Source organism: Myotis lucifugus, unplaced genomic scaffold (genome assembly GCF_000147115.1).
Source record: "Myotis lucifugus unplaced genomic scaffold, Myoluc2.0 scaffold_156, whole genome shotgun sequence".
Classification (NCBI taxonomy): Eukaryota; Metazoa; Chordata; class Mammalia; order Chiroptera; family Vespertilionidae; genus Myotis; species Myotis lucifugus.
In genome coordinates, this window is record NW_005871204.1 from 1,364,353 (window position 1) to 1,389,721 (window position 25,369).

Genomic DNA, 25,369 nt, shown 5'->3' on the forward strand with positions numbered 1-25,369 from the left:
TGCTGAGTGGAGGAGCTGGGGATTAAGAAATTATAGAAAGACCAAGACGCAGAAATAGATTTTAAGCTGGGGCCAGGTGGGCGCCATCCTCTCTGATGGAGAGGCGGCAAAAGCGGCCTGAGCCACACAGCAGGTTTATTTTAAAGGCCTAGATTTACATATCTAGTTCCGTCCCTGCCTGATTAATATGTCCAGCCTTATTGGGGAAGCATGTTCCCAGGGCGTGGCTGCCTATTCTCTGAGTTCAGCTGACAATAATTATAAGAAAATGCCTAGGTGCCTCCCAGGTGGCCCTCTACAGGCTGCTTTGAAGGTATTCTCCTATCAGGCTCCTGCCTAATAGTTTAACTTTCTGAAACACAGCTTCGTAACAGAAACACTCTAGTCCAGCCAGGTCTATGCGCAGGATACGTGAAGCGGTTCTGCTTCTCTTCCTTTGCATGGTTCCCCACTTTTGGAAGGCACTCACTGCTTTTCTCTTGCTTTCCAAATATACATGTGCTTTAAGGCTTGACTGAAATATTACTTACTCTGTGAAACTCCTTCCAACCACACTTTCTTTATTCATAATCCCCATCATCTTAACTACATGTAGCATTTCATGTATGTCGTGGAAACTGAGAATCTTAGAGGAGAGCTGGATTTGATAGAACATTTAACCTGACTTCTCATTGACGGAAGTGTTTTATATCTATGTTCACACACCCGCTAATTAAATATGGAAGAGCTGAAAGTTCACCAGTTTTTGCCCATCCCACTTATAGCCACGTCTGATCGTTAGTGTGCTCTTTCTTAATTGGACACAACATCTGCCTCCCTAGGATTTGCATCATTCAGTCCCATCTTTCTTCTGGAGTTTCAGAGGAAAAAGAAAATCTACGGATGGGCCTATATGCTGCAACTTTTTCTTTGAAAATGGCTATCATGTGACTTCTAAAAGCTCTGCCTTTCAAATTCAAACATCCTGTCTTGAGCTATTTATCAGATGACTTTTTTTCCAGAGCATTACTCAGTCCCCATTTGGATAGACTCCAGCTTGTAAAAATTCTGCCTTAAGAATCATTTTCAAGAGCCAAAACCTGATATGAGTCCGTCCCTGTGTAACTTTCTCTGTGTTGTGCTTTCTTAGCTTCCCCATAGCTGCATCCCTTGGTCCACGCCTCTCTGGATCATTCCCACCCTGACCCCCAGATTAATCGAGAAAGAATTTAGGCAATTCAATTCCTCCACTGAGTGGGATTGAGCATCCTTGACTCTCCCTGGTAGCTGACCTGGAATCAAATGTACTGCAGTTAACCACTGGGTCTCTGGGTTGGGTCCTGAGTCATACTTATTACACATTCTCTCTGTTATCCAAGGTCTCAGTGCCAACAGTGGGGTTGTAAATGTTCTCTTTGTTGTTTTCATTCTTATACATTAATCCTCTATCTGAAGGTCCTTATGTCATAGGACAGTGATGGCGAACCTATGACACATTTAACAAAGAAATGACACGCGAACTCATTTTTTTGGTTGATTTTTCTTTGTTAAATGGCATTTAAATATATAAAATAAATATAAAAAATATAAGTCTTTGTTTTACTATGGTTCCAAATATCAAAAAAATTCTATATGTGACACGGCACCAGAGTTAAGTTAGGGTTTTTAAAAATGCTGACACGCCGAGCTCAAAAGGTTCGCCATCACTGTCATAGGACAATAGTTCCTGTTTATTATTCATTCTGAGTTTTTTTTCTCTTTACTTTCTGTTATCCACTAGGACTTTCTTCCTTCCTTCCTTCCTTCCTTCCTTCCTTCCTTCCTCCCTCCCTCCCTCCCTCCCTCCCTCTCTTCCTCCCTTCCTCTCTTCCTCCCTTCCTTCCTTCCTTCCTTCCTTCCTTCCTTCCTTCCTTCCTTCCTTCCTTCCTTCCTTCCTTCCTTCCTTCCTTCCTTTCTTTCTTTCTTTCTTTCTTTCTTTCTTTCTTTCTTTCTTTTTAACGCTTCTTTGGGAACAAAAAATCCTACTTCAAACTCTGGCTGGGTGACCTGCACTCCACCACACATGGATAGAAGTTCTAGATAACAAATGGCTTTCTCTTTGGATTTCAGGGAATTCCCACACACATTACCTGCTAACATGCTAATGGAATGTGCCTTCTGGGTTCTTGTGATGACTGTTAGTCTAGAGGTTGTTGTGTCTCATTCCCTGCACAGTGCTTTGTTCATGTGGCAGTTATAACTCTTTCAACACATTCTGACCAAGTTCTTCCCAACTTCTCCCACATCCTATCTGGGACTAGATATCATGACAAGTTTAGCCTTTCTACCCTGTCTTCTGTACCTCCCTGAGGATTCCTGAGGTACACTGTGTTCCTAATATGGACTGATCTGTGAGTGCATAGAGTAGGGCTTTTATTCATTTCAGTCTGAAGTATCTCTATCAATTAACACTATTCAAGATTATTTAATCAGAAAGAGTGAGCAATTAATGATGTCTACCGTGGGAACAGGAAAGGAGGTTATTTCAAAACTGCCCTCTTTGCTAATATTGATTGGCCTTTGAACCACCAGAAATCTTAAGCTCTCTCATATAAATGCCTGTTAAGTCATATACAGGGAGGGGCAAAACTAGGTTTACAGTTGTTCATATGGAAAATAATACAAGAATAATAATACAAGAATAAAATCTGCATTTTGCATACTCACAACTGTAAACATACTTTTGCCCCCCGCTGTATTTGTGCAAATGAGTCTTTGAGCCAAAGTGCAGACTTTTTAAATTTTAAATATATTTTATTGATTTTTTTTACAGAGAGGGATAGTTAGAAACATACATCGATCAGCTGCCTCTTGCACAACCCTACTGGGGATGTGCCTGCAACCAAGGTACATTCCCTTGATCAGAATCGAACCTGGGACCCTTCAGTCCGCAGGCCGATGTTCTATCCACTGAGCCAAACCAGTCAGGGCCAAAGTGCAGATTTTTTATCCCCCCCAGTTAAACTTGCTACTTTGAGTCCATTGTTTGAACTATCTTTGCTTCTCTCCAATATATTGATCATCACTCCCAGCTTCTAGATCAGCTACAGAGTTGAAAAGATACTTTCTATATCTTTCTCTAAATCATTGATATCAATGTTGAGTAGATCATGTGCGGTGTAAGCATAACAGAAATAACAGCAACTGCAAAACAAAAACAACAATAACAGCTGACACACAGTGAGTGCTTTCTATAAGTCAGTCACTGGGTAAAGCATTTCATATCTTCACATTGTTTTTCTTATTTTTATCTTTACAACAAATCTACAAATTGATCCTATTATTATCTGTATTTTACAAATGAAGAAACGGGCACAGAGAGGTTTGAGTAACGTGGGTAATGTGGTCACCCAGTCAGTACGTGAACGTTCTTTCAGTTTCCTGGCATGGCGATGCCTCTGGGCCTGGAAAACCACCCAGGATTGGCTCCATTTTCGTCTGCCTTTCTGCATGAAGCGTTTTCTCTCGTTCTACTAGAGCAAGTAGGACAAGATGAGGGATAATTACTTCTCTCTCTCATCTAATAATCTGCGCCCTATACTCTGTGCTAATGGGCTCATCACTTCCTTGTTTTTCTTCCCTAAGCACGGCCACAAGTGCCGCTAGTGTTTCTCCGTGTTTCGGTTTGTTCTGGGCCTCCATCTTTCTGACATTGTTCTAAGAGTTTCATCTCTCATTGGCACCCCTTTCCCGCTTGTGCAGATGTCCATGTAACATTCCATCCCACGGGAGGCCCACGGAGCATCTTTGGCTTTTGAGAGGCCTCTCGCCCTTTTCTTCCTAGCCTTCGTAAGTGGTCAAAGATCATGAGATGGAAATTTCATTTTTAAAACCTCTCATCTCTTTTGAGCAAAAGTTCTTTAAAGAGATCTTGACTCTCTCATGAACTCTTTGGAAGCTTCTTTCCTAAAATCTAGGCCAAGTAGAACTGATTCTGCTCCTCTTTCATCATTAAAATCTAGAAGGTAAGTTTTTCATCTCCAAGTTCCTCAGACTTTTGCTCCTGCAACCTATTTTTCCTTTTCTAATATTAAGACCAAAAGGAATAGTCCTTTATTTTTGCTTTTATAGTCAGAGAGGTGGGTGAAAATATATGATTTTTTTTATAAGAAACATCTTAATGGTTTCAGGAGAATGTGATTCAGTGTATTGACAATGTTTTTATCTTCTTTAGTGCCTGCTTTTTATATCTATTTTTTCATCAAACAGTTCAAATGTTGTGGTTTGGTCGATGGAGCTTCTGACTGGGGACAAAATTTTCAACCCAATTCTGAGTCGTGTGAATGTTCAGCTCCATCAGATTCCCAATGTACACAATATGAAGGAAAATCTGTTTACCAAGAGGTAAGAACAAATCAAACTTGTCACAGTAAGTGGTTCTGTTCATTTTTTTTTCAAAATGAAAGACTTCACAAAAATTTAAATTGCAGCAATTATAATGGGAATCATGACATAAACGTCCCAGGAATTTCCCAAATAAAAAAGAAATCCTTATTTAAAGATAAAAGCCAATATAAAAGATGAAAGTATTTCATTTCTTCTATGAGCCTGGCAATCATTTAAACTCAACTCTAATAGATCAAAGCAACATTCTGCTTGCAAGGGGAAGCAACGTCCAAATTGACAGATACATGTTTATGTTGTCCTCTTTTTGGTGACTTTAATTATTCTCCTCCATTTTTTTTCTATTTTAACATAAATTCTAGAAATCTATATTTTCACTTTAATTTTAAAAGTGAAGCTTCCATTTTCTAATCAAAGATTCCTTTCTCAAGTAACTGTATCAGCCTAAAGAAAGGACTTGGCCTTTAGTGGTTTCAGCTCTGGATTTATGTTTATTTACTGCTTTGTCTCATTAGTGCTCCAATTAAAAGTTGCCTCAGATATTTAAAGTCAATTGAAAAAGCTGGGTTTATTTTTTATGTGTTGTAGATGTCCTATTTAACTATGTCACTTGTGGATGTCAATATATGCATGTCATATTTCTTACTGCTTAATTCATCCCATATTTCTTGACTACCTCCTATCATCCATTGGAGACCAATTTCTGTGCAGGGCACAGGGTCAGCCCAAATAGGGAGGAGAGAAAGATAACTTGGCAACTTCCATTTAATGAACTATTGGTATTTCTTGGATAGGGGCAAGCGTAAGTGTTATGGGACACCATCTAATTCAGGGTTGGAGGTACAAGCTATGGCTTCCTAGAGGACATGATATCTGCCTGTTGCCACAGGGTTTTATATAATTTTTTCCTTACGCCTGAAAGGATTGTGTACGAAATGACAATTGATATGAATGATATTAATGTTTCCTTTATTTGCTATTATACTTGGGTGCCTACTATGTGTCAGACAGACCCTTGTTAGAATCAGATAGACTTCTGGCTCCTCAAGGAGATTATAGTTAGATGGAAGCGAGATCTATAACAGCTATGTGATTCAATAAATTAATTTCTGTAATGCCTTAAGATTATTTTCAATTTAGTATTGGCTTGGTAATGGCTACTGAGATGAATTACATTTCCGGACATAGAAAGTGTCTCAGGAGAAACGTCTCTCCTGCTGACTAGCACATCCCTTTTACTAATCTTATCACAATGAAGGAGACTGTGTTCTGAAAGGGAATTTCGGTTACTGGTGTTTAAAGTAACAGGTGGGGAAGAAGTTATCTATTCGACTACACAGCTACCCTGTCTTTCATTGTTCAAGTAATACCAGTAAAAATATTTTATTCTTACTTTTTATATTTCTCCCTGCTCCCTTCCTCTACCTAATGTTAGTGACATGGTATGTATGAGGAAGAGAGAAATAAATATGGTATAAGCAAATGTAGTTTCTGCTTGGGATGATGAAAATGGTAAATTCAATAGCAAATTGCAGATTGTTGTGTTCTGGTAAAGATTCAATGCAAAGATGTTTTTCCTTAGGATACATTTTGAAAAGTCCTAGCATTATCCTCAAAAATAATAGACATTCCCTCCAAATTCACACATAATTCAGCTGAATACAGGGTGATAGCTTCACCAAGTTTCCCAACAGGATGGTCATAAATTCACAAAATACTTCCATCTGCCTTGTGTCATTTGCGAGAAGTCTGGAAAAATAAGAAATCTGAATGGCCATAATTTGTTTCTTCCCCCACCCCCCACCCGCCTTCTCTTTTGCCAAGATAACCTGGTTATCTAAAGGGGATGGGGGAGAAAACTCCTCAAGCGTAACAAATATGACTCCATAGATCATTAATCGCATAGTTAACCCTAAATAATGTAATCACTTCTTCTAATGTTGACCACTTTGGATCAGATGAGAATGGAGAAACGCAGGCAGGAACAAAGGGGGAAAAAAACCTTATGGAAAACTTATATTTTATTTAACAAAAAGCAATATTTTGCTAGCCCATTGAACATATAAGACTATTATGGGAATGAAATGTTTTCTGTCAATACAGATAATAGGACTATTATATTGTGCAGTATTTTTCATTTTTAAAATTATTCATGTAATTTACAATTTTTGGAATTTTTAGGTTGGTTTGAAATTTTTTAAGGTTGGAATTGCATACTGGTTTGAATAAATTAAAAAAAATGTGGTAGAGAGATAACTTCCAAAATTCTCCTTTTTTATCTCAATTAAGGGCATAATAGCTAAAAATTACTGATAAGTATTAGAAAGGGAATTTTTATAAACCTCCTTTTAAAAGTGAAACATTTCACTATAATTAACTGAAACCCCAACCAGAGAACTCTGGTTGTAATCTGCAGATTCCAAACCTAAAAATATACATAGCCAATGTCATAACTCTAAATTGCCAGTTAAGATAAAATTATTAATTATTATTTATAACTAGAGATCCCTAGATTCAGCAATGATGTAGCTGAAGCAAAATTTTGCTCCTCGAGTGCTTGCTATAACCTTTCAGATGGGGGGAGGAGTTTGAAGCAGAGGAGATAATCCAATTCCTTTTTGTTGAATATGTTTCTTGGTAACAGTGCAAAAAATCAACCCACTGGGAAAAAAAATCTTAATTCTGATAAGGTCATCAAAATGTGATTAAAGTTAACTTTATGTATATATTTTTTAACAGGCATGCATTACTCGTATAAAAGAGTTACTTAAAAAAAATCTCCTCGTAATTATTGGATTAGCATTTGGAATAGCATTTATTGAGGTACAGTATAACCTTTCATTAATTACTCTATTTATTCCCTTGCTTGTCCATTAATCCTGCTAGCACATTTACGGTGAGCCAAGTAAAAACCAGGTCCTTCAGACAAGCACTGGGTACCAAGTGCCAAGGGCCAGCTTCTCCCTCTGACAACCTTGAGTCTGGGGAGGGGATTACAAGTGTATGAATTGAGCATGGCTACGCCTATTTTTGAATGATCTCTCTACTGGGGAATAAATTTTGAATTAACTTCTACATAGTTCTTAGTCCCACATATCGTTTTCCCATTGGAATCTAATGTAAGAGTTAAAGTTAGAAGAAAGAGCCCAGACAAATCCAAAACACAGTCTTTACATTTTCTTATCTCTCCTCCTGATTTTGAAAGAGAAAAAAAACTGAACTCAAGAGTGTGGGGAGCTGTTTTCCTGCTATTCCATTCCACAGAAATCTAATTAGTTTTAAAATTTTGAAGCAGTTGCCTTTAATGTTCTCATTGAGTAAAAATTCTCAAATGTACTCTCATCAATTTAATTATTGATGTTGAAAACAATTCCTGAATAGGGTTTTTATCTGGATGGCCTTACTTGGCATTTTTTAAAAGAATCTGAATTATACTTTTTACATGGCCTAAAAATGTTTGCCAAATAGATGAAATAAAACGATCTCAGGGAAGGGTTTTTGGAATCATCTCAGCTCTTGGTGAATTTAGATATCAGGTGAGTCAAATTCCCTTGCATCCTGTGCAGGGCATTGGCAGGAGTCCTGAGGAGGTGTGGGGTGTCTCTGGTTAACGCCTCTGAGGGCTGGTGAGCTCAGCTGAGCGGCTGCTGCTTCACTTGCATGGAATGCTGTACAGCGTCCTCCTTGGGATTTCTGGTACCTTTTTACCTCTTGTGCCACATCAGTGCCAGAAAGGAATTTTAGCTGGGACTGAAGCAATTTAGTGTCCTACGTGGTCATTAAGGTTACTGGTGGAATTCCCAGCCAATCATTAGAAAAGGGGTTGGGACAATTAGCAGTAAATTGGGGTGTTGAGTGTTCTTTCTGGTAGCCCAGAATAGGTCTACATATGAAGCATTCTCTGCTGGAAACATGGATGTCCTTCTCTACGTCTGACATATGATCGAAGTTGAATGGTGTGATTTCTAGACTATATGTAGATATGATAATTGGCTTAAACTTAAAGTATTAAGTCTATTTCTCTTGATTCTTCCTTTTTCGAAATGTCTTTTATTTCTCTGCTTTGTATTCTGGGTTAATGTTAATTTAGAAATATGAGCTAGTGGCCCTAGAGGTGAGAAAGAAATCACACACACATACACTCACATATTTTCCTAAGTCACACACACATGTGTTGCAAGAATAGACTTTAAATGAATGGTTGAAAGAGCAGGCTTTAAATGAAGTATTCAATGCAAGTATCAATATGTGTCAAATTCCATATTAGACTCAAATTGACTATGACTGGCTACAACCCACAGATGCTTTTAAGAAGTTTCTCAAAAGGAAAGCCAGAGAAAATAAGGACATAATCAACTGGGGAGTTTGATATCTCATACAGTGGGGCCTTGACTTACGAGTGTCCCGACTAACGAGTTTTTTGAGATACCAGCTGTCTCTCAGCCGATTTTTTGCTTTGAGTTGACAGAGTAATTTGAGTTAACGAGCTCCTTAACGAGCTCGGTCTCGGAACAAATTAAACTCGTAAGTCAAGGCCCCACTGTATATCATATTCAAAGGCATTGCCAAGAATCTAAATACATGTAATGGAAAGTAAGATTACAAGAGGAGTAATATAGTCTATGAAGTTGGTATATCCATGTGTTTGTTACATATTTAGATATTTTATTGAGTGTTCTAAATATATGATCAGGGAAATACCTTTTTATGGGTATGAAATTTATATATGTTAATATCATAAAATCTAACATTTTTAGTTATGCCAGTTAGTGTGATTTCTAGACTATATGTAGATATGATAATTGGTTTAAAGAACTATAGCCTTGCCCTAACCGGTTTGGCTCAGTGGATAGAGCATCAGCCTGCGGACTGAAGGGTCCCAGGTTCGATTCCGGTCAAGGGCATGTGCCTTGGTTGCGGGCACATCCCCAGTAGGGGATGTGCAGGAGGCAGCTGATCGATGTTTCTCTCTCATCGATGTTTGTGGCCCTCTATCCCTCTTCCTTCCTCTCTGTAAAAGATCAATAAAATATATTTTTTAAAAAAGAACTATAGCCTTGAAAATAGTCTGATATTCAGCCTATAAAATGTATCCAAAAATGTACATTAGTCTATCTTATACTTATTATTCCTAGTTGACTAACACTTAGGCCCGTTTCTAAGGCTTAATACCTAGGCCTTGTTTCCCAAGTTTACATTTAAGTAAACACAAAGACTCACAGAGAGAAAAAATATCTCTAATAAATATTTTTAAGAAGGAAACAAGGGCAAATATCTCCATGCATAAAATATATTCAAACTATCTCCATTAAAACATCATATGAAAACATGACCCTTGGACATTTAGACTGTTGGCATTAGTCTGTTTATGCATAGGCTCTGATGGAGTGGGCCAATAGTCATTTTCAAGACTCTAAGTAAGACCACATACCTGGGCAATTCTTCTTAGAGAGGATGCTATGAATCTATGCAAAATGCTTTATTTTGCAAGAAAATGCTATAGACATTCTTGGAATTTTCATTATTCCAAGTTAAATAATCAGACCATCATAACATACCTCTCCGTATTTGACTATAGAACTTACAAGCACAAAAATGATCAGCACTTTCTCTTCTCATTTCAACTAAGAAAAAAGGGCACTGACACTGGTAGTCATCACTTTGTAGGATAAACGTTATCCTGACAGAAGGTCCCAAGAATAGCATAGTTAAGAGAGAGAAAAATGATAACTTTACATTTTTTTAGACTTTTCCAGAATAGGGGAACTCATGCACATTACGTATAGCAAGTTTATCCTGAGTCTTCGCATACATTACCATATGATGGATCTTGTTTTAATTACCTGCTATTTTTATGAACAATGATAAAAAAAATTTTTTCAGAGGCAGCGAAGTGCAAGAAAGTGGGATATTAACTGTCTGTTCAGCTGATAAATATCAGGCTTCTATCAAGGATGTGATGATGAAAGATGATAGTTGCCTTATCTCAGTATTTTGCCCATGTTCTTTATTCTTTCCTGATACCTGTCTCCCAGACTTGAGGCTTGGGATCAAGGCAAAAAGACTAAATTTCAAGGCTTTTTGAAGTCATTCTAAAAGAATGACTTTGAGAAACTCTGAATGAAAATCATTATTTTTTTTCAGAGAGCTGGTGTCTGCTTTTTTTCTTTTTTATTTTTTTAAGGCGACAAATATTGGGCAGTAGTTCTCATCTGAAATGCATTTTCAGGAACAAATTCTTAATATTCTCAATATAGTAGGAGCACTTGTGATGACTCAGCATAAGTAGCAGCTCACCCTCCTCCTGCCTCCCCTCAAAGCAGGCTGGTGGGGAGGAAAACTTTTGAATGGTAAAACACACAGGTCCTTCTGTCATTTCTACATCAAAGCCACGGCATGCGAGTCACCAACTGCAAAGACACTTAGGGCAAGTTTTGAGATGCCTCATTCTTGGGAGAGCCACTTAATAAATGGGAAACTATGCCCCAGATTTTCAGCTCTGTTTGTTCACTTCAGAGGAAATTTCTAAATTAAGCTATTCTCCATAGATTTAGAAGTTTGTTGTTGTGTTTTAAATGTTACTTTTTTTCACTCCTCTTGGCAATGCCCTCACTATGGCAAGAGAAATTCTAGACTCCTTGATTTGTATGCAGATGATCTAACCCAGAGATCATAGCTGTTTCATGGAAGCAATAGGTATATTGAGCGTCCAGAGGCCCGAGTTCCCCTGAGCTCTGGGGCAGATGCCCCACAGAAGGGTGTGTGTCCCCCAAAGTTGGAGTGCTCTGGGGACAGCAGCTACTGAACAACCAGACTGGGCAAATTAGAGGTGGACTGGCAGCAGAAAACCCTGATTAAAACAGTTCACTCAGAGAACTTTCTCAATGTTCTCTTGTCCCATGGGAGTCTCTAATTTCCCAGGAAGAGAGATGACGTAGGTTAAAAAGATTAAAACAGTCCATAGCCAGAATCTTTTCCTATATAATGTTTTTTCTGTCTATTTATAATGCATTTTACCTTGAATTCCATGTTAACTCTATTGTTTTGTTTTCTAGATACTTGGTCTGGTATTTTCTATGGTCCTGTTCTGCCAGATTGGGAACAAGTGAATCTGTGGATATGTCGAGCTATCATCAGTCAAGCTCCTTAAAATGGTTGCTTTGCCTTTGTAACTTTAAATATATGAGTGCTGTCTATGTTAGGAGCAGCTGTCTTATTAAAATTTCTTATTTAGCTAGACTTTAGTTATCTTCCAGACATATTGAATATACTTAGGATTTTAGTGATGCTAGAAAAGTAATATAAATGTGCATTTTTACTCAAAATAAAAGTGACATTCTTTACATTGGTGCTTTTTTGTGTCCGATCATTGTGTTCAGATGGTACTGTGCTTAAAACATTCATCTGGAGCCAGCCAGGGGAATAGCCATCTCTGAGTGACAGGTAGTCAAGGCAGTGCATCTAGGCTCTTCAGAAGCAACACTGTTTTGTGTGGTGTCTCAGCCATTAGTGATAAGATTAAGTCACAATTTGAAAGACTGAGAGAGTGGGCTGGCTCTTTGCTATTTATGCCAATGTCTACGGATGGCGTCTCTCTTTTCTCTCTATTTAGGGGACAAGAATATGTGAGTGCCATCTTTCCAGCCACTGACTCTCTGATTCCTCTCTGGACGTTCTCTGGAACATAGTTACAACGGCTTCTATCGTTCTAGTTCTCACAGACATTTTTACATTCTACCTTTTCTTGAGGTATAAGAGACACACAATAAGGTGAACAATCTTAAGTATGCACCTGTGTAAGCATGATGAGATCAGGATACAGGACACTTCCAGCACACCAGAGTGCCCCTGCATGCCACCTGCCAGTGCTATGACAGAGCAGACCATCCATAAGGGTCTCTTCCCCACTCTGTGCTCAGAGGCATCACACAGTGCTTTAAATCCATGGTGGTGGGAGTATTTACACGATGGAAACTGGCAAATGGCATACAATTGGGGATTTTTTTTCCCAAGAGCTGGTTGTTAAACAGTTACTAGTATGTCACCGCCCTTCTCAGCTAATACCTCCCCAAAGATAACCACTCTTCTGAATTTATTCTATGGCCACAGATTCACTTTGCCTATTCTTGAACATTCTATAAATGGAATAGTCAAATTTGCATTCTGGCTTCTTTCTCTTCAACATTCTGTTTGTGAGGTTCATCTATATTGTTGCATGCAACTGTAGTTAATTTTCATTGTTATGTAGTATTTCATTGTAGAGGACTATATATCACAATGTATTTATCCATCCTCCTGTTGACAGGCATTGTTGGATTTGCTTCCAATTTGGCATTATTGTGAATAAAGCTGCTATAAACATCCTTGTACATTTTTAAGTCTGTATCTGCACTCCTCTTCTGAGCAGGAGAAAGAGGAAGAAAGGCAGTCGTTGTCAAGTAGATGAGAGTGACCAGCAAGGAGTGGAAAACTTGAGGGAGTGCTGGCTGGGTTACACAGCCTGATTCTGTGCTCCCCTATTGATGGTAAAGGTAACTGTCCTCTGAGCACAGGCCATGTCCCAGAAACTCTACTTTTATTACCTCATTTCTTCTCACCACATTCTTATGAGGCAAATACTATCTATTATTATTCTCATTTTGCTGGTGAGAAAATAGAGAATTAGAGCTCTCAGCCCAGAGCCAAACCATTAGTAACTGGCAAGACTGGGACACAAACCTTGACTCTTGTCTCCCAAGCCTTGGCTGAGAATCATTATTTGGCTTTCCCGTGACATGTCTATTAATCAATTTTCCATATCTTATCTAATAATAGACAAACATGGTAATTGCTGTACCTTCGCTACACCTTGGCTAATCAGTGTGATATGCAAATTAACCACCAACAAAGATGGCGGCTAATTTGCATATTGCAGGCAGGCGGGCCAGCGCCAGCCGCCATCCGGGTCCCCATGTGCCGCCTAAGCCCCGCCGCCAGCTGGGACCCCCGTGTGTGGCCCTGGGTGGCGGGGCTTGGCAGTGTAAACGCACTGCCTAAGCCCCGCCCCAAGCCAGGACCCCCGTGTGCAGTCCTGGGCGGTGGGACCCTGTGTCCGTGATCATGATCATGATCGGGAAGCCAGGCCGCAGGCAAGGCAGCACCCCAGGAGCCAGGAGCCGCCCTGCCTGAGGCCTGTGATCGTGATCATGATCGGGAAGCCAGGCCACAGGCAAGGCAGCAACCTGGAACCCAGGAGCCCTTTGGGGTGAGGTCTGCAGGTGAAGCAGCAATCAAGCTATGAGGGAGAGGATGGGGGTGCGGAAGGAGCTACAGGAGCAGCTCTGGCCAGAGACTGAAGACTCCCGCCAGAGCGAGGAGCAAAGACTGAAGGCTCCAGCTCCAGCGAAGACTGTGTCCAGAGCAGAGATGGAAGGCGGTGGCCGGAGTGCAGGTCTGGGTCCCGGGTGCCAGAGGAAAACTGGTGCTGGCAGCCAGGGGAAAGAAGGCCTATTGCACAAATCTTCGTGCAACAGGCCTCTAGTTGTATTATAATTACCTGTTCATGGTTTGCCTCTGTTAGTAAACTGCAAGTCCTTAAAGGCATTAGTTATTTCTTATTTGCCATTATGTTCCCAGTACCTATTGGAGGGCTTGGCACATAAAGGGTACTCAATAAACTGTAGCTAAAAATAATACTTTAGCTATATTATTGAGAGCTTATTATATGCCTAAACTATTCTAAGTACTTTGCATGGGGGTCACTGATTTAATCCAGAATGACACTCTTATGTTAGTACTATTTTTTTAGTATATATTTTTTATTGATTTCAGAGAGGAAGACAGAGAGATATATAGAAACATCAATGATGAGAGAGAATCATTTATTGGCTGCCTCCTGCACATCCTCTACTGGGGGGGATTGAACCCACAACTTGGGCATGTGCCCTTGGCCAGAATCAAACCTGGGACCCTTTAGTCCGAAGGCTGATGCTCTATCCACTGAGCCAAACCGGCTAGGGCAGGTTATTACTATTACTAGATCCAATTTACAGACGAGAAACCAGGGCTCAGTGAGGTTAACTAATTTTCCTTAGGTTATGCAGCTAGTTCAGTGGAGGACTTGTGATTCAGTCTAAGTAACTCAAAACCTGTGCTCCTTACATCATACCATTTTGCCCTACCTTACAGTGATATTGAGAGAAGTGGGTGAGGAAGTGAATATGGAAGTGCCTTTGCATAGTGTCGGGCACATATTAGGACATGTTATGGTATCAATGGCATAAAGAAATAAAACAGAAAAACAAAATCTCTAGCTATTTAAATAATGGAAATATAGTAGAGGGAATTGCTATATTAGTCAGCTTGGGCTGCAATGACAAAACACTATAATAGTCTAGTCGGCAAACTGCAGTTCGAGAGCCACATGCGGCTCTTTGGCCCCTTGAGTGTGGCTCTTCCTAAGCCTTAGGACTACCCTAATTAAGTGAATAACAATGTACCTACCTATATAGTTTAAGTTTAAAAAATGTGGCTCTCAAAAGAAATTTCAATCGTACTGTTGATATTTGGCTCTGTTGACTAATGAGTTTGCCGACCACTACTAGTGGGCTTAAGCAGCAGACACTGATTTTCTCACCATTCTGGAGGCCGGAAGTCCGTCAGCATGCCGCAGACCCATTCTTGCTGAGAGCCCTCTTCCTAGCCTATGGATGAATCACCTTCTTGTACTTTGCATGGGGGTCACTCATTTAATCCATAATGACACTCTTAGGTTAGTACTATTTTTTAAGTATATATATTTTTATTGATTTCAGAGAGGAAGGGGGAGAGAGATAGATAGAAACATCAGTGATGAGAGAGAATCGTTGATGGTTCTCACATGGCAGAGAGAGAAAAAATGAGCTCTCTGGTGTCTTATAAAAAACACTGATCCCATTGGATCAGGGTTTCATCTTTAAGATATCATTTAACCTTAATTACTTCCTGATGCCAAATACAGCTACCCTGAGGCTTAGGGCCCAAACCTGAATTTGGGGAGGGAGAGGACAACATTCAGTCCGTAGCAACTGTTTATACAGATGATAGAAGAAGAAGCCAAACAGGATAGCAAGGTAAACCAGAAATTAGCAACCATAGGAAGTTGCTACCACCCTTTGACTGGAAAGACCGAGATAACGGAACCCATGGCAGGGACCACAGAGGGAAGGATGTCTAGGAGGGGACTCACGGGCTACTGTCAGAACAGAGAAAGGGAGAAGTGCCCAGGTTTATTCCCTCCTGCCCACTCCAGACTTTTGCCAGTACCTCCCACTGGCTGAAATCACCTAGAGACCAGGAAACAAGGGCGCCTGAGTAATGTAGTTCCTCTGATTCAAAGCTAAGCTGAACGTGGCAAGGACTGCACTGAGCAGACTGCGAAGACTGTCGTAGCAATGGGAGGTTTCGAGAGCAAGCACACAGGTGCTGAACTCTGATTAAGTTGTAGAAAGCATAACAGATTTAATATTCTTAGGAGACATGGTACAAAGTTTCCTGGGTTTTTTCTGTTTTGACAAAAATTCAAAGCATTTTAGGGATAGAACTTTTTAGGGCTGTTGTTCCTAACTGGGAAGACATGTGCCTCTCAGGATAGTGGGCAATGTCTGGAGATACTTTGATTGTCACAGCTGGTGTGGAAGGGCAATGTTACTGGCCTTTAGTGGGTAGAGACGAGGGCTGCTTCTAAACATCCTACCATGCACAGGAATGTGCCCCCATAACAAAGAATTACATAGTCCAAAATGTCCATAGTGCTGTGCTTACGAAACCCTGCTTTAGAGAATCACATCTGAATAACATGGCCTCTTGCCCCAGGGTAGGAGGGGCCTGTTATCATGGAGAGTGAACTGCACTGGGGTCAGGAGTCGTTTTAGGCCCGGCTCTGAACTTGATGACTGTGTGATTTTTGCAAGTCACTTAAGTCTCATCAACTCCAAATGAGAACTTTTATCTAGAAGATATTTATCTGCTTATGATATTTTATTGAAGTCTTAATTTTGATCTTTGGTACTGAAGGTAATTATAAGGGAAGGATATTGGAATCAGATTTAAGAGTAAGCTCATCTTTTACCTTCATGCTTCCCAGAACGAACCACAATATTAAAAAAACATATTACATTTTATTAAATTACTTGAGAACACAGCAAGAAAAAAATAAAAAGAAACTGTGGTCAAATTGATAACTCGATGTAGGTAGAAATGTTTCTTCTAATTAAGAAAAATGTAGAAATTATACAATTGCACTCATTTAGATATATAAAATATATATTATGTTTTGACAAATGCTTCTCAAATCTGTCCATTTTTCTGCTTCCCTGTGGCTACCATCCTATCTGATCTCTCACAATCCCTCCTGAGGTAGAAATAACTAATGGTCTATTCAATATTCTTTCTTTCTTTGTCTCTGTTACTGATATATTGCAGATATTTATGGGCATATAATGAGCCCAAGTAAAATGTTTTATTTACCACCACCTACTGTAGTGAAACTCCTCTTTACCACAGCTAGCAAACACACACAGTGTACACTAATTAGTGAGTCTTCTACAGCAGCAGGCTGCTTTCATTTTTAGTTAATCTTTCAAAAACATAAGAACATCTTTTAAGAGACTAAATTTATTGGACCCCACATAGAGCATTAGAGTAGAATTTTATCGTATTTTATCAAAGAGACCCTCTCTGATGCCTGTCTTCTAAATTGAACATGAGTCACAATTGAAAAAAATGTGCATAATTGAAAAAAATGTGCATAATTGAAAAAAAATGTAACTTCTGTAGCCCAGACTGGAAAACACACTGAGATGGTGGTGTTGGATGACAATACAAACCATTCCTAAGCACCTTCCTTGGAGAGTTAGTTCTGTCCTAGACAAACACCATGAGCCACTGGCAAAGGTGGGATATTGTCCCAAATTGCATCAAGGTCTGCTTTTGAACTCTGTTTTGTTCTATCCTTGGGCCAGTACCCTGCTGTTGAACATTATAAGGCTTATAGAAGAAGCTCTCTCACTTTGTTGTTGAGTGATGTGGTTATTCTTTGCCCTCATGTTTCTATAGAAATTTTAGAAGAAGCTTGTCAGTTTGCGCGCGCGCACACACGCACACACACACACACACACACACACACACACACACACACTCCTACTAGAATTTTTATTTTGAATCTGTAGTTTACATCTTTACAACATTGAGTCTCCCTATCCATGGTATACCTATCCAATTATTTAGATTTCTTTAATTGTTTTTAATAATGTTTTAGCATTTTTCTGTTAGAAATCCTTTAATTGTCTAAATTAATAAGTAAGTTTAGCAAAGTTGCTGGATTCAATGTCACCACATGCAAAATTGTTTTTATATCAACTATAAATAGTACAAATTGGAATTTTTAAAAAATCATTTACAAAGAATCATGAAATGTTAAATACCTAAAAATAAATATAATAACTAATTGCAAGCCTTTTCATACAAAATTTATAAAACATCCTTAGGATAAATAAATGAATATAGAAATACAATTTTTGGCCCAGCCAGCATGGCTCAGTGGTTGAGTGTCGACCTATGAACCAGGAGGTCATGTTTCAGTTCCCAGTCAAGGCACATGCCCAGGTTGCAGGCTCGATCCCCAGTGTGGGGCGTGCAGGAGGTGACCCATCAATGATTCTCTCTCATCATTGATGTTTCTATCTCTCTCTCCTTCTCCCTTCCTCTCTTAAATAAATAAAAACATGTCAAAAGAGAAGAAACACATTTTTGTGTTGATTTTGAATCTGGTAACTTTGCTAAACTTATTAATTAATTTTAATAATTTATCTTAGATTATATTGTGTATTTTCTATGTATGTCACTGTGTGCTTGGCTAATAATACAGCTTTATTTCTTCCTTTCCAATAATTACACATTTTTATTTCTTTTTTTTCTTGATTTATTTCATTGACTAAGACCTTTAGTGCAATGTTGAATAGAAATGGTATCTTCCATGAGTGTGCAAAGTAGATACATAGGTTGTTTTTTGTTTTTCAAATTCTAGAATTAGTGATGCTAGTTTCATCAGTAACAAAAATATACCAAAATCTAGCATAGGACTAGGGATATATGTAAAGAAAAATCCATTTTAAGCAACATTATTGATCAGGCAATTTACAAGTATGGAAGAACAAAGAGATTTGGAGGAAGAGCTTGGATGGAATGAAATAGGAGCTACCATCATTGGAGCAGTGACAGGGGCCAGCTCCCAAAACGTATATTATTCCCCAAGGAAAATGGTAATGGGTATTGGAATGGAGAGAAACAGATGGCCCTAAACACATTCATATTTTATATTAGCAAAGCCCACATTTCTCATTATGTGAGCACTCAGCCATTTGGAAAGCAGTTTGAATAGGAACATGACTTTTGCAATAAAAAATATCTGAGTTTAAATTCCAGCTCCATCATTGTGTAACCACAGCCACGTTGCTTAATCCCTTTGAAGCTCAGTTATTCACCTGTAAATTGAGGATAATGATTCATAGTTACTGGGATCATTATAAGGATGAGTGAGATAACACATGTATGTTATTGGCTGTATAAAAATGTACAATAAATTAGTTTTCTGCCCATTTTTGGCTTGAATTCTTCTTTATCTTGTGTTGCTGTGTAATACTTTTGACATACTAAGCTATACACTTTCATCTTGGTCTTTCTTTCCCATCTCACCACCACCCTTAAACTTCCACAGTGATCAAGCACGTAGTAGGGACCCTCTAGGACAGCGGTTCTCAACCTGTGGGTCAAGACCCCTTTGGGGGTCGCCTAAGACCATTGGAAAACACATATATGATTACATATTATTTTGTGATTAATCACTATGCTTTAATTATGCTCAATTTGTAACAATGGAAATACATCCCGCATATCAGATATTTACATTACGATTCATAACAGTAGCAAAATTACAGTTATGAAGTAGCAACGAAAATAATTTTATGTTTGGGGGTCACCACAACATGAGGAACTGTATTAAAGGGTCGTGGCATTAGGAAGGTTGAGAATCACTGCTCTAGGAGGAAGGGATAGAGAGGAAAGCAGAAATAATCAGCAGTGCTTCTAGCTTTTGCATTTGAGAACTTAACATTTTGAGGCAGTTGTCTTAAACTCATGGGATTTGGCCTGCATTTGCTTTCAGAGGTGTTCTGTATTGCTTCGCGGTGTATAAATAGTTCCTAGCACTTAAAATTGGGATACTTAATATAAAACTCTGGGAGATCAGGCACAGGTGGATCTGCATTTTCATGGAGAGGAATTGGCTAGAGCTCTACAATGCCTGCCCCTTGAATGGGCTGCTAGAGCTCCAGTTTGACATGGCTACCATGGGCCTCTCATTCATCTATGTCACCTGTGCAGCTGTGGTACACATTCAAGTTTGTGTGTTCTGTTCAGAGATATTTGATAAATTTGGGGAATAGCCAAATATTTGGGAGAAGCAAGGCGGAGAGTTTGAGGCATTGCTGGTCCCTCACCAACTTAGAATATGTATCTCCCAGACCCAAACTGTGGGCAGAAGAGAATGAGAGGACAAAATGTGGGAGTTTCTCTCTCTCTTTTTCTCTCTTTCTCTTTCTTTCTTTCTTTCTTTCTTTCTTTCTTTCTTTCTTTCTTTCTTTCTTTCTTTCTTTCTTTCTTTCTTTCTTTCTTCCTTCCTTCCTTCCTTCCTTCCTTCCTTCCTTCCTTCCTTCCTTCCTTCCTCCCTTCCTTCCTTCCTTCCTTCCTTTCTTTCTACTTTCTTTCTTTCTTCCTTTCTCTATCTCTCGGCCTCTCTGTGTGGAAGTAAGACTGCTGGACTAGTATCCTGGAAGGCAGGAAGCACTCAAAGAAGGAAAGACATCTATGTCTAGAGCGGGGCGGGAAGGTTCCAAACAGCAACATGTCCCAGCTGTGGCACCAACCTAAGAGGAAAAGTCTTGCTCTCCACCTCAAGTATGGATTAGTCCCAGCAGTGGCCATGAGACTGAAAGATGTGAGGTCTTTCCTATGGTGCTACCTGTGCAACTGTGGGCCTTATGAACAATAATCAGATTGGCTCCTTCAACTCCCCCACCATATCTCAGCACTGAGGTTTTCAGAGACGGGCTCAGATTAAGTTTCTATCTCTATACCCTATATAGCCCTCTACTCCCCTCCCCACAATGGGCACTTAAAATAGAGTTTACTTACTCTCTGTTCCTGTTTCTATGAATTGACAGTACTGACTTCTACTCTTTTCTTGTTCTCTTTGTCTCCTGTCACCACAACTTACTTGAAATATTGTCCTGTAGCTTCCACAATTCTACTGCCTTCTGTTCTTGTTCCCCTTTTCCATCTGCTTCCTGCTCTCTCACCATCTCTCTGACTGCTACAGTCAGGTACTCATCACTCTGGCTGCTCCTTTAAAACTAATCTGTATTCTGTTCTTTTTTCTTCTTCTTCTGGACACTGTTAGAAGTTGGGAGTTTCTCTGGGATCTAGTCTTAGTCTAGTCTTAGTCTTTTTATTCTACTTTCTATTCCTGTTGATCCTAACTATTTCCAAATCCCTAGTGAACTCTCAAGTCTTCAAAACCCATATCCCTGGTTGGGGAATTTTAGCTGCTAGATAGAGATGGCATAGGCATATCTTCTTTTCCTTCTGCCTTGTTCGATATTGGTTATCAGCATTAAAAATTAGTGACTCAGAGCAGGCATCTCAGAGTCACATCGAACATCTCTTTATCTACCACATTTAATTGGTCACCTTGTTTTGTTGATACTTCTATCTTCTCTCTTCCTTTCGTGCTAGTCACAGCCTTAGTTCTGGCCATCATCATTTCTCTTTGGGATTGTTGTAATAATCTCTTGATGAGTTTTTCTATCCTTGTTTGTTCCCTCTTCAAATCCATTTCCCCTGGTACCACAAAAAAAAAATTTCTAAAATGCAGATGTTATGTTGTTACATTACTCTCTCCCCAAATTAGAATTGACTACAGAATTTTCATAAGAATTTCACTTCTCCCTGCTCATCTCCAGACACCCGTCTATATGTATCCCATGAGTCTTCACTTTCTATTCTTCTGTTATCCCTTCATATCTTTGCCATGATGCTCCCTGTGCCTGGGCTGACCTTGGTACTCATTTTGCTGGATTCCTTCAACAGCTGCTTCAAATGTCACCTCCTCAATAAAGCTTTTCTGAATCCATCAAGACTGATTTAATTTTCTGCTCATCTGCATTTTCCCATCGCACATTGCGTTTAAATACCATGTATTCTAATATATTTTGGCTAGTATTTTGTTGCCTCCATTTTATTATAAACTTCCTGAGTACTCCTGAATCGAATTTGTTTTCCAGACCCTGGCATGGCACCTAGAATATTAATTAGAAGCTCAACAAGTATACGTGTGTTGTTTTAATATCACCTGGTCCACTTGAAGAAAGGTATTCAATTTTACCTTACAAAGCTCTTTCATTGACTATCAACATATTTATTAATAATTATAATAACAATAGCAAATACATATAGTACTTATTGTATGTTAGGTACTGCTCTGAGGAATTCACATATATCACATTCAATTCTCATAACAGCTCTGTTACTAAAGTTATTATCCTCATTGTACAGATAATGAAACTGAGCCTTAGGGAGGTTAAGTTGCCCAAAATTAATAGACCCAGGTTTCATACCCAGCTATCCAGCTTACATTCTTAAACCACAATGCTATAGTACATCTCTTGGGGAAAAGAGATAATTTGTTTTTAAAATATAGTTTTAGATTCTTTCCAGAGTCATTGAATTGTTGAGGGTGACACTTGAACATCAAAATATATTAACAAATGACCATAAATCCAAATGTGTTCTCCTTTCCCCACCCTTATACTTTGTGTACACCTTCAGCATCACATTTATCACACTGTATTACAAGGCTGTGTTTCCATGTATTTTTTTTTTGATTGGGAACAATTTGAGGCAGGGAATATGTCTTTTTAGATTTTATTCTTACCCATGCATTGCATGATACCTGACAGATGGTTGCCCAATCAATGATTAGTGAATGAAAGAATAAGAAATAGTGCTTACATTTTTAAAGACATTAAAATGGCCACATCCATAAATTAAAGTTGGTAAGTTATTTTTAAAAATATATATTTTATTGAATTTTTTTTTTTTTACAGAGAGGAAGGGAGGGATAGAGAGAAACATTGATGAGAGAGAAACATCGATCAGCTGCCTCCTGCACACTCCCTACTGGGGATGTGCTCGCAACCAAGGTACGTGCCCTTGACCAGAATCGAACCTGGAACTCTTCAGTCGGTAGGCCAACGCTCTATCCACTGAGCCAAACCAGTTAGGGCAAAAGTTGGTAAGTTCTAAAACTAGCAACCAAGTAAATGGACTCCAAGAGATTAGAATGTCCTGTCACTTTTCATGAGAGGACTTTGTTTAGTTTCCACTTTGTTTAGTTTCCACTTCTTTGGTAATAGAAAGAGACGATGGGTGCTGATTAAGAGCTATGGAATCTGAAATCTGATTTGTCTGGGTTCAAATCATGTATTCACCATCTAGGAGCTGAGTGATCATGGGATTGTAATTTTTTCTTTGCCTTCTCCTTATCAGAGATCTAAAAAAATCTTTGTGAGGCTGTTGTGAGATTAAATAAACCAATCCATGCACAATATTTGGAACATAGAGTTAGTACTCAATAAGTGTTAGTAGCTATCATATCATTATTATAAGAGTAAATAGAATTAGCATTAGAATTTAAATACTCACTTCTCTAGTTTTGGTTTTGATTATGAAGCTTCTTTACACTTTGCAAAAGTTTAGGGCTGTCAAGGACTTCATCTTTAAAGCTCTGAGTTTTTTAAATGAATTTTGATACAAACTCTTTCACAAAATGATAAATCTTTGGCACAGAAGCTCTTTCCATGGCTGTGCTGTCCAATGCTCATGTTAAGCAATGGAACCAAAGAGACATGGGAGGGATAATGGGCCAGGAACTAAGCCACATCGGATGACAGACAGTATTGGAAGAGGATTTAATCCGGGAATCAGCATGTTGTTAAAGAGCATGCATCGCGTTGAGTGGAGAGACAGCTCCGCCAGCTCTGCCAGCAAGGTGAGACCCAAATAAGTCATGTCTATTTAATATAATCTGAGCATCAGTTGTGGCAAAGCCAAGAGCAGTAACTAACTAGGCGAACATGACATTGCACCTGGCTCACCACAGCTCCAAAAGCAATTTGTGACACTATTTCAAATAAGTCCAGTAGAACATGTTGTTCTCTGAAGAAATTGTGATTTTGGAAAACAGGTTAGGGTTCGTGGCAAAATTTGAGATGAAAATGGTTAGGAATGTAAGAGACAAGCAAGAAATCTTTGGTTAGTTCATAATCACTGGAAGCCATAATAACTGGCAACTGGGCTTATTTTTTTAATACCATAACTGAAAAAATTGCTTACTATAGAGACAGGCAAGTCAAGCAAACTAAGCCCACTAAATACTGTGAAATGAAATGAGTATCAAATGTGTATAATGCGCAGTAGGATGTGGTGAGTACTTGCCGAACTGGGAAAAGCAGAGTCTCCTGGTTCTGGAAGCTGGAGCCAGGGGTTGTAAGTCAGGCTGCGAGCCTGGCTCTGTGTGATGCTGGCTAAACCCCCAGTGCCTTCTTTATCCTCATTAATGATCCCTCAGTGGTTTAAAATTCTGGACTTTGAAAAGTACTTTCTAAAGATCTAATGACCTAAAAATCCTAAGATAAAAAGAGCAAGTTTCATATGGAAGAACCAATTTTCTTTCCTGGGAAGCATCCAGCCAAAAAAAAAAAAATCTAAAAATATCTTAGCAAGGGCATATATTTGACAAATATAAAGCAGAAATTCTATTTTTCCTACCACCCAGATTGCTCTCATATGTAATTATCCTATATCTTTATGGTTAAACGGTAGCAATGTGTCCTGGTTAAAGAATGAGACACTTGTATTTTTTAGTCAATGGAGGGGAAACAGAAGGAACAATGTTGGGATTTATGAGACCACTTAGAATCCAAAAAACAACTCTGTTCACGTAGACTTTTCTGAGATGGATGAAATAAATTGCAATGTTGGATTACCTACTGTTATGAAACAATGTTGATAAAATAATTAAAATTCCTTACGGAACTTACCCAAACATCCTAGGAAAAGGAAAGACCACATCATGTATGAGAGGAAGTGGTTGCCGGCACCATCATTCATTTAGTAGATGCCATCACACAGAGTCGGGCTCATCACCGGACTTAGAACCCACAAGTCCAGTTCCCAGAACCAAGCTCAAGGTTACATAATTTTACATACTTTTTGCCAAGTCAGTGTCTCAGTACCAATGCCTGGGTCCTACCCCTAGAGAGTTTTAATTAACTGGTGATTACAACGTGCAGCTGCAGTCGGGAACCAGGCCCTTAGAAGAGTCCAGTGAGAACTAGTATCTGCTCCCAGTACCTTTTGTTCTGTGCTGTTGAATTCCGTACATTTTCTCAGGCGTGTTCCTTCAGAGCACCTGCATGCCACCTACAATCCCAGGATCACCTTGAAACACACCCCGTGTGTTAAATACTTTCCACTCTTGAGCCTGTGTACAAACTCCATAAATTCAACATCCGACCTTCCACAGGTTCTGTCTTGGTCCTTGATTCAGAGCAGGACTTGGAATAGCTGGTCAAGTCCTGCCTTTCTAGAGATGTGAACAAACAATTCCAACCCGTGGATGTCATCTCCCCAGTGTTCCCTGGCCCAGTTGGGACTCAGCAGTCTTGCATTGAAAGCAGCAAAACCTTGTTCTGCCTCCCACTGTCTAGTGTGGAATGAGGATGTTTTCTTTAGACTTGAATTTTTGCCTCAGGTGTGCCTAAGAAGTAAGAGGCCTGGGTGTGTGTGTGGCGGGCTGGGGGAGGGAGGAGTGGTGGTGGTGGTTATAAAGCCTGGACCATTTGGCTGACATTGTCTAGCACACACACCTTTC

At 39.3% G+C, this 25,369-nt stretch overlaps 1 protein-coding gene and 1 long non-coding RNA gene across 2 annotated transcripts in view; one reads left to right on the plus strand and one right to left on the minus strand.

Moving 5' to 3' along the window:
• Positions 1-11,705, plus strand: part of TSPAN8 (tetraspanin 8) — a 31,496-nt gene extending 19,791 nt beyond the window's left edge. The window contains exons 7-9 of the mRNA XM_023759464.1: positions 4,228-4,362; positions 7,102-7,185; positions 11,418-11,705. Coding sequence (XP_023615232.1) covers positions 4,228-4,362; positions 7,102-7,185; positions 11,418-11,471 — 273 coding nt within the window. The 3' untranslated portion in view covers positions 11,472-11,705. The remainder of the gene's footprint in view (positions 1-4,227; positions 4,363-7,101; positions 7,186-11,417) is intronic.
• Positions 11,706-18,639: 6,934 nt separating this feature from the next.
• On the minus strand, positions 18,640-24,731 carry LOC111827371. The gene is made up of 3 exons (XR_002830884.1): positions 24,537-24,731; positions 21,127-21,276; positions 18,640-18,863 (listed from the first exon to the last, which is right to left on the minus strand). It is a non-coding gene; the product is annotated as an uncharacterized LOC111827371 (long non-coding RNA).
• Between the last annotated feature and the right edge of the window lie 638 nt (positions 24,732-25,369).